The following is a 21,275-nucleotide window of genomic DNA, read 5'->3' as shown; positions in this document are numbered from 1 at the left end:
GTAGATTTGGGTATGGATCCAATGTGCATCGCTGGAACCTGTGGATTTTTCACTAAGTCGCTGTGGATCAGATTAAGGTAAGGCTATGAACTGATCTTGTATTTTATTATAGGGTAAGTGAAGGATTTCTTTGATTTGGTTGTTAGGTTAGTAGATGATGGAATTGTGGGTAGCAGTAAGCATCACATCGTGATTTCCAGCAGTGGGATGCTCCGATTGTAAGCTAACAGTGGAGTGCAATGGAATTAGGTAAGTTGTGGTTAGAATTGGATGTTTATTGAGTTGAAGCCATTCTATTGGTATTGTTTTGGTTAATTAGGATTTGATGATAATTGGTCCATTTGGTTAAGGGATAAAATAGTGAAATTATGGATTCATTGTTTAGTTGAATTTAATTATTGGATTATGGACTTGATTAGTTGATATGAGTATTTATGTTTGGAATTTAGTTATCTAAAGGATGATTGTAATAGTTGAGGCTTAATCGATATAAAATTGATTTGTATGGTAAATTGTGGATTGTTGGGATCTGATTGTGGTTTGAGGTTGTTAATTTACACTTAATTGGTTGGGATTGATTTGGTGATGTAGCAGATTTGGGATTCGATGGAATGTTGAAAATGGAGATTGGATTTCATGGTTTGTAGTGATTTGGTTAGCATTGATCTATGTTGTTTAAATTGGTTGGACTATGGAGTTTGGGTTTTAGGGTTTAGCTAGTTATTGCATATGCGGTTAGCTAAACTGTATATTGTGATTTGCAGGACTTTGATTCGAGATGAGCGTCTCGATGTGAGGTCATTTGGCACGATCGACATATATAGGCGGGTATTTCTTGCTTTATCTCTTTAGTATTTTGATCCTAGTGCATGAGCTTTATGTTCAGATAGTTGCTGTATCTATCTTGACTCCACTCTTATTTTTCCTGCGTTTGATACTACTCATTTCTGTATCTATACAGTCTCTCGTTGCTATTCATGATATTTAGCAGATACTATAGTACTAGGTATTGGAGACCAGATACCAGACATTAGATAGTAGGTATTGGATATATGGACACCTGATACCATGTTTACCTGCTTTGATTACTGTTTATTTATGCTTAGTATTGAGCATCCGGATTCATGTAGCATACCTGATTTCCCGTTATATATATATGATGACTGTTGCATTATTCGCATCATGTCATTGCATGCATAGCCGACGACTTTGGCTCCCTTGTGGTTGAGACGGTCGTTGGCCCGGGCCGCACGCTTGGCCACTCATGGGTAGTGGTAGCTTGGAGCGTGCCGCATGTCCTGTCTTGCCCCCACTCGCACACTCATGGGTAGTGATTGCTGGAGTCGCGGCAGCAGGGACCCCCGTCGCAGACGTAGCTATTCAGCTACTATGCACCTGTCCATCCGGTCACTCGAGAGTAGTGGCGGCCTTTGGGTGGTACAGAGAGGTGGGCGGGGTGACCATCCGTACATACGCTGTTGCTATTATATCTGCTGGTTGTTTACTTATGCTGTTGTTGCTTATCTATGCTGCTGTTGCTAGATTATGTTGTTGTTGTTTATTTATGCTGTTATGCTTACATAGGTTGAGATTTATACCTGTGATATGTGTTTAGACACTGGCCTACTTGCGGTTGACATGTATATACCTCACATGATACCAAGTAGTTATGAGCAGTACTGTAGCAGGACTTTGCTACACTTTACCTTCTACCACTAGCCTAGGATATGGTTTCAGGTATGGACACTTATTATGATATCACTGTAGTATCTGCTATTTCCATACGAGACTGTATACCTTTGCATCTCTAGTTCTTTACTTACACTCATGCACTATCTGTCTCTTACCCGCTGAGTCTTTATACTCACCACCCCGTATATTGGTAATTTCACCAGGTAGCAGGTAAAGGATTTATGGAGTCGCCTGGAGATCCTGTCCGCCAGTTCCACGTCACATCCGAGGACGACCTTACGTTTTCGGTATTGCTTACGTTATTTGTATTTTGGGTTTTGTACTTGTTTATGTATTTGTATTCTCTTGTATTTGGTTTGATATTATTGTGTCAAGCCGAGCCGGCTCGCAGTTAGTTACTTTATGTTTTGTTATCGTTGTTTGTGATTTCCGATGTGTTGATTTATTATAGCCGTTGGGCTGATTCATATATTTATATAACTGCGTGGTTGTATTTATTTCTGTCTCAGCTGAGTTGGCTGCTTATATAACTGCGTGGTTGTGTAGATATATTCCAGCCGTATGTGGCTGATGTATATTGCATGTATGTATGCCTCAGATTGTCACCCGTACAGGGGAGATGCTGCCGAAATTTTTCGGTACGGTCTCCTCTGGGGGCGTGACAGGAAACCCTAGGTCGGCCCGACGCATACTGTTCCCTCTGCGGGAAACACATCCTCACCTACTCCACTCAAGAGATTTACCTGTTGCCAGCACGATCCTCCAGATCGACTGGACTTTTGCTCGGCGCTCGATGCTTCCGGACTTTCTGTTGGACGCCCGCTCCCCGACCCGTCCAGTCTTTCACCTGGTTCGCGACACCAGTACTTTTCACCTAGGGTTACCACCCCCTAGGACTTTTTTCTTGAAGCCCTCGACCCGCCAAGACTTTTCGCATAGGGTTACCAACCCCTATGACCTAGGGTTACCACCCCCTAGGATTTTCCACCTGCCTAACCGCAGCTAGGACTTTTGCCTAAGTACACTTAGGACTTTCCTGCAATCTTATTCAAACTGTTAGATCACAAAACAGCTTAACTTTGAACCCTTTGCCATTATCAAAACACAGGTTCGATCGTTCGATGCTTCCAGCACCAACACCAATTACCTTTAGCTTCTCGTTGTTTCTAAAGGCAACTGATCCTAGGTTTTTGAACTCGATATTTGTGAATTTATGTTGATCCCCAATCATATGTCTAGAGTAGCTACTGTCCAAGATCCATTTATCTAAAGCTTTGGATCCCTACACGTAGGAGTTGAACCAAAGTTTATTTAAAGGATGTTTAAATTTATGAGTTTGATTGTTACGTATTCTTTTCAGGTAATGTTAATTAAGAAATAAATTTTAATTTTAATTTAGTGAAATAATTTTAATAATTTTAATTAATTTTAAAATAATAATTTTAATTAAGTTTAAAATAATTTTAATTAAGTTGTAAAAATGATTTTAGTTAAGTTTTTAAATAACAATTTTAATTAAGTTTTAAAAAAAATTAATTAAATTTAAAATAATTAAGTTTTAAATTGATTTTAATTAGTTTTAAAATAAGTTTAATAAGTTTAAAATAATTTTACTAAATTTAATTAGGTTTTTAAATAATTTTATTAAGTTTTTTTTTAAATTAAGTTTTAAAATAAATTTAATTATGTTTAAAATAATTTTAATTAAATTTAAATTAATTAAGTTTTAAAATTATTTTAATTAGGTTTAAAAATAATTTTATTAAGTTTTTTAAATAATTAAGTTTTAAAATAATTTTAATTAAGTTTAAAATAATTTTAATTTAATTTAAAAATAATTTTAATTATGTTTAAAATAATTTTAATTATGTTTAAAATAATTTTAATTTAGTTTGAAAATAATTTTAATTAAGTTTAAAAATAATTTTAATTATGTTTAAAAATAATTTTAATTAAGTTTAAAAATAATTTAAATTAAGTGTAAAATAATTTATTTTTAAATGATTTTAATTTGGTTTTAAATGATTTTAATTTAGTTTAAAAGTAATTTTATTTATGTTTAAAATAATTTTGTTTTAAATGATTTTAATTTAGTTTAAAAGTAATTTTCTTTAAGTTTGAATTTTTTATTATTATTATTTAAAGTTGTATTTGATTTTTAATTTAAGTTTTTTAATTTGAATTTGAAAAAGGTTATTGAACTCATGTTAGATTCAAACTTAGCTTTAGGTTAATCAAGCAGGCTTTCTAAGGATAAGTTTTTAGTTCAGTGAAGAGGCATATGAGCTTCTTGTGTATCAACGGTGGACCACTTTTTGAATATTTTCCAAAATAGTCTTGCCCAAAAAATTTAATACTAGGTTTTGGTCTAACTACCCCATGTTTGACTAAGGTAGCTTCGGTCAGATCCACTAAGTCTAGTGCACCAGGTAGAATACACAGGATTCAGCCTAGACATGCCTTCAGTAAACTTTTTTAACTAACCGTTCTAAATTAGATAAAAAAAAACTAAATCTACTCTTAATCATGCATAGTAGATTGATTAAGTTGGTTGAACCATCTTTCTAATTGCTCCCCCTGAGTAATAGCATAGATATGGTCTATCTATGTAGTGAATCTGACTCTTAGGGATCAAATACAGATTCAATTTAGTTGGTTTGTTTAAATATTTTATTGGAACCCATGATTGGACTTGACTTTTGATATTTTGACCAATCAAGGACAAATATGGTTTGTTTGTTTAATTTGGTTTATAGCCAAGTCCTAATTTGTTGTACGCGGCTCGTTGCGATCCAAGTACCATGTTTAGACACTTGGATCCTAGTTTGAACTTTTCCAATGTTTTCTTGAGTCGCTTGACTTGACCTTTTAAGTTGGAATTTTTTCCTCATGCTTTGCAACTTGAGTTGAAGTTCTGACTTGAACTTGGTCAATCGTGTCACTCAAGTTAACTTGCTTCTTAAGGTGGTCTATTTCCTTAAGTAGCAAGTTATTTTTTTTTTTCAAATTTTGATAATTTTTTAAATAAACATTTAACTACTTTAAGAAAATTTGACTTTGAATAAATCATTACCATATTTGGACCTTTGGAGATGGATGCGGATTCGTGGCTTCTCTCGGACTCGACGTCGAACTCGGATTCGGTGTCGGTTTCAGACTCGTAATCTTCCTCGAATTTGGAGTCTTCGTTTCTTGCCATAAATGCAAGATGGATGGAGTACTTCAGTTTTTCTATATCGGATTCGTCGGAGGATGTCTCGTCCCACGTCGCTTGGAGGGCTTTCTTCTTTCTTGTCGACTTGGGCCTTTCTTCCTTCCAGCTTGGGCATTCCTTTTTTAAATTCCCCTTCTTGTTGTATCCATAACAAATCATTTCTGATTTGTTTTGCGTTTGGTTTATTGGTGTCCTTTTTGAGCTTCTTTTAAATTTTTTCTTAGTTAGCAATCTCCAGACCATATTGACTAATTCTTCTTCATTTGTTGAATTAGAATCTGATTCACTTTCTGATTCGATCTTTGTTTTGGATTTTATTTCCTTGCTTGGACTTGCATACAAAGCAACTCCTTTCTCGACTTGGCTCACGTTAGATTGTTCATGTAATTCTAATTTGTAGAATAACTCATCTAGTTTAAGAATTGAAAGATGCTTAGAAACTTTGTAAGCATCTACTATTGATGCCCACAAAGTATTCTGCGGAAAGGCATTTAGTGCGTACCTTATTGTATTGCGATTCTCCAGGTTGTGTCTAATCAGATGGAGACCGTTGAGGATGTCCTTTAGTCAAGTGTGCAGTTGCGAAGTTGTTTCTTCTGGAAGCATTTTAATATTAAATAAGTTATTTAAAAGTAAGGCTCTTTTATTTACCTTGGACTCATCGGTCCCTTCGTGTAGCTTTACCAGGCAGTCCCACAATTCTTTTGCGTTGTCGTAGGGGCTGACTTGGTTCAACTCCTCCATTGTGAGTTCGCAATGAATGGTGTTGATCGCCTTGAAGTTTAGTTGTGCCTTTTTTTATCATTAGGGGAGTTCAGTCTTCTGGTTCTAGTGGCACTCCATCTTTCGTTGGAGGAGTGTAACCTTTCAGTATTGTGAACCAAAGCTCGATGTCGAACTTTAGATAACATTCCATTCTGTTCTTCCAGTAGCTGAAGTTTTCTCCTTTAAATAGTGGAAGTCGGACGGTACTGTACTCTTCTTGATAAGAGTTCGTCATCCTTGTATCAATAAAAAAAACAAATAAATTTCCAAAACTCTCGTCGTTGGATTGGTAGTGCTGGAAAAAAAATAAGGGAAAAGAAAATTTTTTAAAGGTACTCAAAGAATGATTAAGTACTTTCAGAGCTATAGGGCTCTGATACCAATTGTAGGATCGAATGAGTGCGATAGAGGGGGGTGAATATCGCCCTCTTAAAAACTTTTCTTTACTTGTTTAAAAATAGAGTCGTGCAGCGAAAAAGTAGAGAACAGATTTGGTTCCTTGGTTCTGAGCCTAGGTCGACTCCTACTTCATGGCTCGCGATCCTTGATCACACTGATCGACAAATCACTAAAACTCTTCTTTTCGAAAACCTCCGAATGAAGCAGTGCGCACAATAAAATGAGTAAGATAGTAACAGCCTACTATTTTACTTGAGTTAAGTACAATGCAAGCACTAAATTAAAAATATATCGATAGTATGTTAAAATTGAAGCACGATCGACACTTGAATGATGTAGTTTTTTGCGAGTTCTAGTAGCAATGACACAAGAAGCTTTTGTAGAGATGATCTTCAAATCAACCAGAATCAGTTGTTACAGCCTCGAACCTCAAGCTCTCTTTTATATGAATAATCAATGTTCGGTCGACCGATCCCTAGGTTTGGTCAACCGAACCAGCTCCGTTCCATCTTCGCTGAGGTGTGACGCTGATTCAATCTTCGACATTTATTGTCATTAAAGTATTCAATCGACCGATCACCTTTTTGGATCAACCGAACAGATAATTTCCCTATTCGTCGAGATTTGCACTTAATGCTGCATTGATGAGGTATTGTTTGGTCGACCAATCAGCTTAGCTTCCTTCTATGCTTCTGACCGAGTTGATCAGTGCCACATCATCAGGGTTCGGTCGACCGATCAAGCTCTGATCGGATTCACTCTAGTTTGGTCTGAACTTGTGTCTATTCTGAGTTAGTCTCTTCCGTCGACCGATCCTCCTGTTCGGTCGATCGATCAGGCAGAACCTACAAAACATCATTAAATAGTATTTTCTTGTAAAACAGAGATTAACATAGTAATATATAAAATGCATGAGTAATGATAATTAACAGTTGAACTGTCTTAATCTCAACTTGGAAACCTTTCCGGTTTCTTCAGTTGGATCAGCGACCTTATGTTATTCACTTCAGGAACACGACCTCACTGTCGCTCCTCCAGTTGTTTACCACAACCTACCTGCCAAACTTTGATCCTCCAAATCTGTTTGGACTTTTTACTTAGCCTTGGTCGTCTCGCCAGGAGGTCGTGTTCCTCCTCCAGACCTTAGGTTTCTTCAGTTGGATCAACGACCTTAGGTTATTTACTTCGGTCCTCCAGACCTCTCGATCTCACTGCCAAGTGTCGTGTCCAATCGATCCACTTGGTCTTTCCTCCTGCGTTCCATGATCTGCTAAGACTTTTCCTGCCAAGCCTCCAACTAGGTCTTTCTTGGTTGAGTAAACATCCTAAACACTTAATCAACTTTTTAGATCACAACAAGACTTAACTTGAACCTTTGACAACATCAAAACTTAGGTTTAATTCTGGTATAACTTGCACCAACATAAGGAACTATAGTACTAAACACACCGAAAAGCGTAGCAAAAAAATAAGTTCCTATCCAGAAGATCCATTTAAAGGAAACCATATACTAAGTTTTGTTAAAAGATATATACCTTTGTTGCATGCGCTTCGCAATCCCGATAGCAACATTTCTTTAAGATGTAGATCTCAACGTGATCAACACATCCGCGCCTCTATGGTATCCACACGAACATGCTCTCCATCCATCTCATGAACTCAAGAAATGGAGAATGAAACAACCAAAGGTTGTGCTAGCAACCTCTTGTCGAAGTTTCATCTAAAAGTGGAAGAAGGAAGAATAGTAAAAGCCAAGAAGATCACATCACCCAAAAGGTCACTTCATCTATATAAGGTGACTTCACAAAAGGGTTACTTTACCAAATAGGTTACTTCACCAAAAATGGTTACTTCACCTAAAGGTTACTATTACAAATGGATTTTTGTATTCATCTAATGAATACAAAAATGTTTTTGTCTCTTGATCTACCTTTTGATTAATAATAATATATTAATCTATAGTAATATTCATTAATTTTAATGAGTTGGATTTAGAATATTGGATTAACCATTAACCCAATAAGCCATTAACCCAATAAACCAATAAGTCTAACCCATTACTCAATAAGTCTAATCCAAATTCATTCAAGTCTAACTCAATGTGTATAATTCAGATTAAACTTAACCTCATAATCCATCTCCAAATCAACATGTTCTTTGTGTTGACCCAATAGGCTCTCGTACCATTGGCAATGTATCTAAAACTATTTTTGATACATAAGCAATGAGTGACATCTAGCAATGCATCATTGCTACCCAAGTGACGAGAATGTCGAAATATGACCTAACCTTTCCGTGTCTATTATCCTGTATGACTCAATCCTTCTATCCTAGATATCTAAATTGATCAATGAGGCATAGACCGTGTCATCCTCTTATCAACCTCTTATGTTTCTTGATCTCTAAGTAGACACACTCAATCAAATAAGCTCTATATCTTATATTGACTCATTTGTGCAAGGTCATGCTTTCTTGTGTCCTACTAATCAAGGGGCCACAGATATCGCTTCCATCATATGGAAGAGATAGATCCCATCTACATTACTCATATCCCTCCGCATAATTCATTGCATACCCAGTGATCGACTTTATTGTCCACCTTGTTACAGGTAAAGTTTGTCGATACCAAAGTACACAACTCCTTATGTAGGGAACCGAAGTGACTTCAGGTCTGAGGACTATTCATACTAATAGTCACATGAGAATGTTTATGACACTCATATAACGATCCATGAAACATTCTCATGGTGGGTCATTCAATATATATATTCTCTAATATATATCCATGTGTCAACCTGATATCTTATATCCATGACTTGTGAGATAATGCATCCGTTGACCTACATGCTAGTCTCAATGCATTAATACTATCCTTGCATATTAATGCTTGACTAATTATAATTAAGAGTAGTATTCTATATATATCTACAATATTTCACTATCAATTCAATCAATTGATATATTGTAAATTAGAACCTCCTACTCTAGAACATTATTATACTTATTCATTCGGCACTGAATTAAAATAAATATAATAATCAACTTTAACTTTTATTAATAATGAAATATGATATAAAAGGTGTCATTTACAATCATCTCATAATTGGTACTAGGGCTAATATTAACAATCTCCCACTAGCACTAGTGCCAATCACTGAAATATCTAGGACCCAGTGACCTAGAATGACTATTGAGCTTCCTCTTTGCCAAAGCCTTGGTCAAGGGATCCGCAATGTTAACATTGGTCGGTACTCTGCGTATCCTCACATCTCCTTTATCGATACTCTCGAATGAGATGGAATCATTGTAGTATATGTTTGGAACTATGATGAGAGCGAGATTCCTTAGTCTGTGCGATAGCCCGATTGTTATCATAATAGAGGTCTAATTGGGTTCTCCATACTATGAATAATGCCAAGCTCGGCAATAAACTTCCTAACCAAACTGCCTCCTTTCCTACAGCTATAGCAGTAATATACTTGGCCTCTGTTGTAGAATTAGCGACTGAGTCCTACTTTGAACTCTTCTAGCTCACAGTATCACCATTTAAGCAAAATACATATCCTGACTGCGATCTGTAATCATCCTTTTTTGTTTGGAAGCTAGCATTGGTGTAACCCTTTACAGCAAGCTCTTCATCACCTCCAAAGATCAAGAAATAATCTTGAGTTCTTCTCAACTACTTAAGAATATTCTTGACTGCTGTCTAGTGACCTTCACCTAGATCTGACTGGTATCTGTTAGTGAGAGCTCTAGAGCCAATCATATGATGATTGTTGTATGGACTCATTGTATCATATTCTTATGTATATAAAGGTATTTATTTTTGGTTATTATACTTACTTGTATTGATGTCAAATAACTAAGTACGATAGCGTCCTTGAGTAGAAGGTTCTTATCTATATCAATCGATTGGTTGAATCGAAAGTGAGATGATATAGAGAACACTACCCTTAATCATTCCTAGTCAAGTATTAACATTTAGGGACAATGTTAATGTGACGAGACTAGCATGTAGATCAACTCGATGACTTGATCTCACAAGTCATGGATATGGAGATATCATGTTGACACATTGGTATGCATTGGAGAATGTATACTGAATGACCCTCCATGAGAAAGTATCATGGATCGTTATATGAGTGTCATATACTTTCTCATGTGGCTATTAGTATGACTATTAGTCCTTGGACCTGAAGTCACCATGGTTCCCTACAAAAGGAGTTACATACTTTGGCTTCGTCAAACGTCACCCGTAATTGCGTGGACTATAAAGGCGATTACTGGGTATGTAACAAATTATGCGGAGGGATGTGAGTGATGTAGATGGGATCTATCCCTCCTATATGACGGGAGTGATATCTTGGTTCTTGATAGAGTGAGACCACTAAGTGCATGGCCATGCCCAAATGAGTCGATATGAGATATTGAGCTCATTTGATTAGAGTGAGTCCACTTAGAGTTCAAGACATAGATTGATTCGAGGATGACACGGTCTATGCCTCATTTGATCAATGTAGACATCGTGGATAGAAGGACATTGTCACATATTGTGAGAGTCACAATTAGTAGTCACGAAGGTAATGTTGGATCTCAACATTCTTGCAACTTGGGTAGCAATGATGTATTGCTAGATGCCGCTCATTGCTTATGTTTCTAAATAAGATTTAGAAACATTGCCAACGTTGCAAGAACCTATTGGGTCACACACAAAGAACAAGTGAATGGAGATTAGGTTCATATGATGAACCAATTGGATTAGGTTCATGTGATGAATCAAAAATTAGATTAAGAGTAATCTAATTTAGGCTTTTTGAGTTAGACTTAATTAGGTTGGATTTAACTCACCAAGGAAGATGAGTGATCAAGTTTGACTTGACCATATGGAAGTGGAAATATCAAGTTTGACTTGATGCCACCTCATGAAGGATAACTTATCCTACATGTCATGGCTAGCCAACACATCCTTGCCAAATCATCAAGGGAGAGCAAGATTCCTTGTGTGGCCGGCCATATGAATGGAAGATTCATTGGCCGCCCAAGTGAATGCATTAAGATTCATTGAATGCAATTAATTTCATTCCTAGTGTGGCTAGCGACATGAATGGAAGTTTCATTGGCCGCCCAAATGAATGCACTAAGATTCATTGAATGCAATTAATTGCATTCCTTGTGTGGTCGGCCATATGAATAGAAGATTCATAGGCATTGAATTTTCATTCATTTTGTATCATCTTACCGATTTTCTTCCTTGCTCCTTCTCCTCTCTTTGCCGAGAGCTCCAAGCAAGACAAGAAAGTTAGTGAGTTTATCCAAGAAGAAAGGTAGAGTTATAGTCATATAGAAAAATAAGAGGAGCGTTTGAGATTATATCTTTCTCTTTTCTCCTACCTTTCTTCCAATCCCACCCGAGAGCCCTAGGGAGTGCTAGCACACTTGTGGTGCTCTCTTCTCCATCCTTGAGTGTTATGGAACACTTCTTGTTCTTGTGGATACTACTAGAGGTGTGTACGCTTGAACACACTCGAGTTCCGAAGGACCTTGGACGAGCGGGATTTGCGAAGGGCTTCTCTTCAAAGGTATAACACTCACCATATAGATCTAAAGTAGATCGATCTAGAGTAGGAAATAAGTACAAGAATTTTATTAATTTTTCGCACGGATCCGTGGCTAGCATTCGGGGTTTCCGCAACGCAAAAAGCAGTTTTTGTGGCTCGAATTGCTAACAGTGGTATCCGAGCCACGTGCGAACTTGTACTTGTTTCTATTTATGTTTTATGAAAAAGTTTCATTTCTGTAAGTCTCTATGATTTTACTAATTTATTGGTTTTTATGAGTATTTTTCTCGTAGAAGTGAAGCAACAAGTGTTTGGTCACTTGTAGGCTTCGACGACCGAGAAAAATCTTCCGAAACGGCAAGGTCTCGCCCAAACAAAATTATTTTGTTTGGGACGGCGATTTAAGGTGTTGTAGGATCACTTAGGAACACTCACGATGGTTATATCGCTAGTAGGGGAGATGCCCCTAACCCCGCAAGGGGCTTTGCTCCGCTATTATGCCCGTAAATCGCTAATCGGAACCGCCGGAAGTTGTAACTCGTAAAATAGATAAAATAGAAGTAAAATTACATAAATTTATTTAAAATAGATAATTTATAATTATGTGTGATGTAGTGATAATCATGGCCCAAAACACCCAATACGATTGGTTAATAATGTGTTGTAATTCATAATATGGCCTGCGCGCCATCTTTGTGTTGTGCGTGTTGTATTTGTTACGCGACCTGCGTGTCGTGCCCTCTCTTTTATATTCTGGTTGTAAAATAGTTTTAGACTCAAATGTAACTCGAGTTTCACATTTGTAATGTACAAAGTTGAAGTCGTGGATGGTCCACTCAAGGAGGAGTTACGAGGAGGCTGAAGTCAACACATGGTGGTCAAAGAAGGCGCTTGATGAAGCGGCTAACCCTAGGTTGACCATCCGATCTTCTCATTGGCTTGAGAAGATTGTAGTAGGGCCATGATCTCATCACAATTTAATTAAATAGTTAATTAATATATGTATATATATATATATATATATATATATATATATCATTGCTCTTGTATGTGATGCATGCTAATTTATTGAAATTAGTGCCTTTATGCGTATTTGATACACATCCTCAATTAGATTAGATCATAATTGAATCAACTCGAAAAATTCCTAACAAGTTTTGATACCCATCACTTCCTCAATCATATGTTGTTGTTGAATCTGCCAAAGCAGAGCAACGCATTTTATCTTGGTAGGGTGCGGAGGGACAACCTTGGTCCCGCCTTTCAAAGCTTGGGTGAGAACAAACTCAATTAGATTGAGTCAAACTAGTTAACTCAATTGGATCAAGTAAACTATAGGCATATTCTAACCGTTGGAAAGATAGGCTAAAGTTCGCATTTATACTAAAACTTGGGCGATTTAGCCAAAGCTAACTCAAGTTTTATTATAAATGAGGATCTTTATCCTATAAACAAGAGTTGCATAGAGATGTAATTGATAATTAGTTATCTACCGATCATACTAGGTCTTGGGTGATTTAGCCAAAGCTAACTCAAGGCATAGTATGATGTGGATATTGTCCCACGAGTATTATAGCTACTTCGTGGAATCTAGTAGTGTGGTTTGACCACATCCATGACTTGATTCTACAAAGACCCTATAATTTAGTGGAAGCATCATTTAGTTAAAGGCATAATTAAATGATAAAAAGGAATATGATACTTACGTTCTACTTTAATTTCTGTTGTAGATTGTCATAATGTGAAATACGAATTCTTTCTCCCTGCGTTTTGTCCTTGAGAAGGACAAGCTCAATGAAGCTAATTTCCTGGATTGGTATAGGAATCTAAGAATCATTCTCACACAAGAACGTAAACTGTACGTTCTGGAGCAGCCCATTTCGGAGGCACCTCTTGCCACTGCCACGCGAGCTGACCAAGATGCTTACAAGAAGCATCAAGATGACGCATTAGATGTGTCATGCCTCATGCTCGCAACCATGAACTCTGAGCTTCAGAAGCAACATGAGTTGATGACTTCTTATGATATGGTTGAACATCTTCGTCAACTATATCAAGGACAATCAGGGCACTGGAAGAGGAACTCCAAAGGATACCTGGAAGATCTTAAGAATAAGAGAAATAAGATTTCTACTTCAGGTATACATGTTATAGAAGTCAATCTCTCTATTTCTTCATCGTGGGAATTAGATACCGGATGTGATTCTCACATTTGTACTAATGTACAGGCGTTGAGAAATAGCAGGGCATTGGCGAAGGGCGAGATAGACCTATGAGTAGGCAATGGAGCACGGGTTGCTGCTATTGCTGTAGGGACTTACTATCTATCTCTGCCCTCTGAGCTTGTACTAGAATTAGATAAATGTTATTATGTGCATGCTCTTACTAAGAACATAATTTCAGTTTCTTGTTTGGACAAGAAAGGTTTTTCATTTATAATAAAGAACAAATGTTGTTTAGTTTATTTAAATGATATGTTCTATTGTAGTGCATCTCTGATTAACAGACTCTATATTCTAGACTTAAAGAACCCCATCTATAACATAAATACCAAAAGGTTCAAATCAAATGAAATGAACCAAACATATCTCTGGCACTATCGCTTAGGTCATATAAATGACAAACGCTTATCCCAGCTCCATAAAGATGGTTTGCTGGACTCATTTGATTTTGAATCATATGAAACATGCGAGTCATGCCTACTAGGCAAGATGACCAAGACTCCCTTTAGTGGACACAGCGAGAGAGCGACTGACTTGTTAGGACCTATACATAGTGATGTATGTGGCCCTTTCAATGTCGCTGCCAGGGGTGGTTATAGGTACTTCATTACATTTACTGATGACTTCAGTAGATATGGTTATGTGTATCTAATGATACATAAGTCAGAATACTTTGAAAAGTTCAAAGCATTCAAGAATGAAGTACAAACTCATCTTGGCAAGAGTATTAAGATACTTCGATCAGATCGAGGTGGAGAATACCTTAGCCATGAGTTTCATGACTATCTAGATGAGTGTGGGATTCTATCCCAACTCACTCCTCCTGGAACACCACAGTGGAATGGTGTATCCGAAAGGAGGAATCGTACCCTATTAGATATAGTTCGATCTATGATGAGTCACATAGATCTTCCTATATCCTTTTGGGGATATGCTCTAGACACAACAGCCTTTACACTTAATCGTGTTCCATCTAAAGCTGTGACAAAGATACCATATACGATATGGACTGGGAGAAATCCAAAGATGTCTTTTATGAGGATTTGGGGTTGTGAGGCTTACGTTCGACGTCAAATCTCAGACAAACTGGGACTCAAATCCGATAAGTGCTATTTTGTAAGATATCCCAAGGAAACGAAGGGATATTACTTCTATATTCCCAGTCAACACAAAGTGTTTATGGCTAAGACTGGGGTTTTTCTAGAAATGGTTTTGTTTCTAGAAAAACTAGTGGGAGTACGTTCAATCTTAAAGAAGTTCAAAATATGGACCATAGCACTGAGGCCTTGATGGAAGTTGAACAGGAACCACAAAGAGTTGTGGATGATGAGATTGTTGCACAAGGAGTTGAGCAACAACCAGTTCAAGTAGACATACCTCTTCGCAGATCTAATAGGGTACGTCATCAGCCTGAGAGATACTCATTTCTCTTGTCTGACCCTGATGACGCTATGCTCATTGAGAATGAGCCTACCACCTATCAGGAAGCTGTGATGAGACCAGATTTTGAGAAATGGCTAAAGGCCATGAGATCCGAGATGGAATCCATGTACACCAACCAAGTATGGACTTTGGTTGATCCACCTGAGGGTGTCAAACCCATAGGGTGTAAGTGGGTCTTTAAGAGAAAGACTGACATGGATGGACTTATCTATAAGGGTCGCTTGGTAGCTAAAGGTTTCAAGAAAATTCATGGTATTGACTATGATGAAACCTTTTCTCCAAGAGCGATGTTTAAGTCCATTCGGATCTTGCTTGCTATTGCAGCATACCACGATTATGAGATCTGGCAAATGGATGTCAAAACCATGTTTCTGAATGGAAACCTGATCGAGGATGTGTACATGACACAACCTGAGGGTTTTATAGTTCCACAGCATACTGGCAGAGTATACAAGCTGCATAAGTCCATTTATGGACTAAAGCAAGTTTCTTGGAGCTGGAATCTTCAATTCGATGATACGATCAAACAGTTTGGTTTCATCAAGAATGGAGATGAATCTTGTGTCTACAAGAAGGTTGTTGGGAACACAGTTGTCTTTCCTTGTATTGTATGTGGATGACATACTACCCATTGGGAATGACATCCCTTTGCTATAGTCTGTAAAGACTTGGCTAGGGAATTGTTTCTCAATGAAAGACTTAGGTGAAGCAGCCCGTATTCTAGGCATACAGATCTATAGAGATAGATCTAAGAGAGTGCTTGGCCTAAGTCAGAGTACATATATTGACAAGGTACTGCTACGGTTTGTCATGCAGAACTCCAAGAAGGGATTTCTGCCGATGTCACATGGTGTGAGTCTTTCGAAGACTGAAAGTCCCTCTTCTAGAGAGGAGAGAGACCGCATGGATCAGATCCCTTATGCTTCATCCATAGGATCTATCATGTACGCCATGCTATGTACTCGTCCTGATATCTCGTATGCTTTGAGCATGACGAGCAGATACCAGTCAGATCCAGGTGAAAGTCACTGGATAGCGGTCAAGAATATTCTTAAGTACTTGAGAAGGACTAAAGAATATTTCTTGATATATGGAGGTGATGATGAGCTAGCTGTAAAGAGTTACAGTGATGCTAGCTTCCAAACTGACAAGGATGATTATCGATCGCTGTCTGGGTTTGTGTTTTGCATAAATGGTGGTGCCATGAGCTGGAAGAGTTCGAAGCAGGACACAGTCGCTGATTCTACAACAGAGGTCGAGTATATTGCTGCATCAGAAGTAGCAAAGCAGGCAGTTTGGATCCGCAAGTTCATTACTGAGCTTGGGGTGATTCCTAGCATAACAGATCCTATTGAGCTCTATTGTGACAACAATGGAGCAATTGCACAGGCTAAGGAACCTCGCTCACACCAGTGGACCAAACACATAATACGGCGCTTCCATCTCATTCGAGAGATCATCGATAGAGGAGATGTGAAGATTTGTAGAGTACCCACAGAAGCTAACGTCGCAGATCCCTTGACCAAGGCTTTGGCACAGAGAAAGCATGATGGTCACACTAGGTCATTGGGCCTTAGAGCCTACACTGATGGGCACTAGTGCTAGTGGGAGATTGTTAGTTAGAGCCCTAGAGCCAATCATATGATGATTATTGTACGGACTCATTGTATCATATTCTTATGTATATAAAGGTATTTGTTTTTGGTTATTATACTTACTTGTATTGGTGCCAAATAACTAAGTATAATAGCGTCCTTGAGTAGAAGGTTCTTATCTATATCAATCGATTGGTTGAATCGATAGTGAGATGGTATAGAGAACACTACTCTTAATCATTCCTAGTCAAATATTAACATTCATGGACAATGTTAATGCGACGAGACTAGCATTTAGGTCAACTCGATGACTTGATCTCACAAGTCATGGATATAGAGATATCAAGTTGACACATGGGTATGTATTAGAGAATGTATACTGACTGACCCGCCTTGAGAAAGTATCATGGATCGTTATATGAGTGTCATATACTTTCTCATGTGGCTATTAGTATGACTATTAGTTCTTGGACCTGAAGTCACCATGGTTCCCTATATAAGGAGTTACATACTTTGGCTTCGTCAAATGTCACCCGTAATTGGGTGGACTATAAAGGCAATTACTGGGTATGTAACAAATTATACGGAGGGATGTGAGTGATGTATATGAGATCTAACCCTCCTATATGACGGAAGTGATATCTTGGTTCTTGATAGAGTGAGACCACTAAGTGCATGGCACTACAAGAAAAATCCTCATAGATATCGTTGGAACAACAACGGTTTTAAGCAAAAACTGATGTCTTTGAGTATTTTACACCGGTTTTTCCAAAAATCGGTGTCTATGCGCATAGATTTTCGCTTATAGACATCGGTTTTTTAGCTGATGTCTATAAGCGCCTTTTTTTTGTTAATAGACACCGATTTTAACAGCGGTTTTTAAAATCCGGTGTTAATGAACCAAAAATAATAATTTAATTTTTCCACCATCCCAAATTTATAACACTTCACAAAGTTATCTCCAAACCTAAACCAATATCGTAAGTAGGTTTTATTAATGTGAAGCGGGCAGGCAGTGGCAGTCTGGCGTAACCGCGACTCGAACTGTCTGCCACACAACGCCTCTCCTCCTACCTTACTCTCCCCCCAAACCTAAATCCATTCCCATCGATCTCTATCGCGATGGCATCCATGAAATCCTTTCGCCACCTGCTTCTGCTCCTCGCCGTCGCCCTCCTCTCCCTCTTCCGCCGAGTCGTCGCCGCCGCCCGACGCCTGCTCTCCTTCGTCTCCCTGCGCGAGTTGTTGCTCCACCTCTCCTTCCTCCGCTGCGGTCTCCGGCCCGTCACGCTCGACCTCGGCCATGCATCGCTGCACATCTGGGGCCCCAACCCCCGACGCGCCAGCCGGAAGCCTGCCCTCCTCCTCATTCACGGCTTCGGCGGCAACTCAAAGTGGCAATGGGAGCGCCAGATCGGGGCCCTATCCCGCTCCTTCGATCTCTATATCCCGGACCTCCTCTTCTTCGCCAGATCCCATTCCTCCTGCGCCGACCGTTCCGTGGGCTACCAGGCACGGTGCGTCGTAGAGGTGATGCGCCTCATCGGGGTCGCCCGGTACTCCGTGATGGGGATCAACTACGGCGGGTTCGTGGTGTTCCGCCTGGCGGAGATGGAGGCGGAGTCGGTGGAGCGCGTGGCGATTCTCACCGCTGGAATCTGCATGTCGCCGGAGTAGTTGTAGGTGATGTCTGCAAAAGAGAAGAGAGACGTGTGCGAGCCGTTGCTGCCGCAGAAGGCAGACGATCTGAGGGCCCTCGTCAGCCGGTCCATGTACCGCCCCCCCCCCAAGTGCTTCACAAAGTTAAATCACTTTACATTTCTAAGGCTCTCTTTTATATAGGGTTATTTAATCTAGTTGTTCTTCCATAATTCATCAAACTAACAAGTTATATGATACACAGGATTCAGTAATTGTCGTAGGATATCCACTTGGTGGAGATACAATCTCTGTGACAAAGGGTGTGGTATCACGAATTGAGGTTTGATTTCATGAAATTGTGATCATAAGCTTTTAGTATTTTTTTTGGTGAATTTTATATTCTTGCTGAGATTGTTTTATAGATGATAAATTGTTGACTTAAGTGTTATCAATTTTAAGTTGGTTGAAAATTTTAGAACATGGTGTCCAAATGAGTTTTTTTAATATTAATCACTTTTTTTTTTTGCTTCTGTTTCAGGTTAGTATGCTCATGGATCCTCTGATCTGCTTGGTATTCAGATTGATGCTGCAATAAACCCTGGTTGGTAACTCAACCTAGTTTCCTTGCTAGAAAGATAGCAATTTATTTTTTAGATAGTTGGATGTTATTGCACCACTTTCTCTGGCAAGGTACAGATATATTCTTGTAAAAGCATATTAATGTTGTCAAAGAAACGTACTTGTTTTGCAGGAAACAGTGGTGGTCCTGTTAGCTAGAGCCCTAGAGCCTATCATTTGATGATTGTATTTTGGACTTGTTGTATCATATTCTATATAAATAAAGGCATTTGGTTTTTGGTTATTATACTTACTTGTATTGGTGCCAAATAAACTAAGTATAATAACGTCCTTGAGTAGACGGTTCTCACCTATATCAATCGGTTAGTAGAACTGATAGTGAGATGATATAGGGAACACTACTCTTAATCATTCCTAGTCGAGTATTAATATTCAGGGACAATGTTAATGCAATAAGACTAGCATGTAGGTCAACTCGATAACTTGATCTCACAAGTCATGGATATAGAGATATCAAGTTGACACATGGGTATGCATTAGAGAATGTATACTGAATAGCCCGCCATGAGAAAGTATCATGGATTGTTATATGAGTGTCATATACTTTCTCATATGGCTATTAGTATGACTACTAGTCCTTAGACCTGAAGTCACCATGGTTCCCTACATAAGGAGTTATGTACTTTATTTTCGTCAAACATCACCCGTAACTGGGTGGACTATAAAGGCGATTACTGGGTATGTAACAAATTATGCGGAGGGATGTGAGTGATGTAGATGAGATTTATCCCTCCTATATGACGGGAGTGACATCGGTATTCTTGATAGAGTGAGACCACGAAGTGCATGGCCATGCCCAAATGAGTCAATATAGGATATTGAGCTCATTTGATTGAGTAAGTCTACTTGGAGTTCAAGATTTAGATTGATTAGAGGATGACACGGTCTATGCCTCACATTGATCAATCTAGATGTCTAGGATAGAAGGACACTTGTCATATATTGTGAGGAGTCACAATTAGTAGTCACAAGGTGATGTTGGATCTCAACATTCTTGTAACTTGGGTAGTAATGATGTATTGCTAGATACCACTCATTACTTATGTTTCTAAATGAATTTAGGGGCATTGCCAATGTTACAAGAACCTATTGGGTCACACACAAAGAACAAGTGGATGGAGATTAGGTTCATATGATGAACCAAGAGGATTAGATTCATTTGATGAATCAAATTGGATTAAGAGTAATCCTAATTGGGTTAATTGAGTTGGACTCAAGTTGATTCATGTGTTCAATGAGTCTAATTTTGATTATGACTCATTGAATCAATTTAATTAAATGAATTAGATTCATTATATTAAGTTGGCTTGAATTAAATGGTTGGATTAGATCAACCATGAGAGAGATTAAGTTAAGTTTGACTTGACTTGAGAGGAAGATGAAGAGTCAAGTTTGACTTGACTTTATGTCACCTCATTGGTGAGTTGACATTAAGTGGACCAATGATGATGCTTTTCATCATCATGGTTACTTAAGTGAAGTGCCACCTCATGGGAGTTACCAAGAGTTGTGACTCTTGGTATCCCATGGAGGTTACAAACCACTTAATTAGATGAAAAAAGAGTTTCATTTTTGCATGTGTAACTCTCATTCAAGTGATCTTCCTCCTCCTAAGCTCTCTTCTTGCTCCTTCTCTTCTCTTGGTCGTGGGTTTCAAACAAGGGAGAAGAAAAGAGAGTGAATCTAATCCAAGAAGAAAGGTTAGTGAAAGTCACATAGAGATTTTAGAGGAGTGTGTTCTCTTCTTTTCCTTTCTTCTTCTTCCAATCCTACCCGAGAGCCCTAGAGAGTGCTAGCACACTTGTGGTGCTCTCTTCTCCATCCTTGAGTGTTAGAGAACACTTCTTGTTCGTGTGGATATCACTAGAGAGTTGTCTACGTTGACAACTTCGAGATCCGGCGTACCGTTGGACGAGCGGGATTTGCGAGGGCACGCTTCAAAGGTAAAAAATGTTTTTCCTTTGTAGATCTACTGTAGATCATAGTTTGAAACTCGTACTCATATTTTCGAAAGTTTTCTTCGCACGGATCCAATGGCTAGGGGGTTTTGGGGTTTTCGCAACGCAAAAAAGCGGTTTTCGCGGCCCGAAAAACCCAACAGGTCCTA

The 21,275-nt window shown here is 38.4% G+C and overlaps 1 protein-coding gene across 1 annotated transcript; it reads left to right on the top strand.

Annotated features, from left to right (window-relative positions):
• Window positions 1-18,010: 18,010 nt before the first annotated feature.
• On the top strand, window positions 18,011-18,730 carry LOC122033900. The gene is given in 1 exon segment (XM_042593050.1): window positions 18,011-18,730. A coding segment is annotated over 1 exon segment (720 nt).
• The last annotated feature ends 2,545 nt before the right edge of the window (window positions 18,731-21,275 follow it).

The sequence above is a fragment of the Zingiber officinale genome, chromosome 11B, assembly GCF_018446385.1.
Source record: "Zingiber officinale cultivar Zhangliang chromosome 11B, Zo_v1.1, whole genome shotgun sequence".
NCBI classification, from domain to species: Eukaryota; Viridiplantae; Streptophyta; class Magnoliopsida; order Zingiberales; family Zingiberaceae; genus Zingiber; species Zingiber officinale.
Note: the sequence above shows the minus strand (reverse complement) of the source record. Positions and strands in the feature narration are given on the sequence as shown.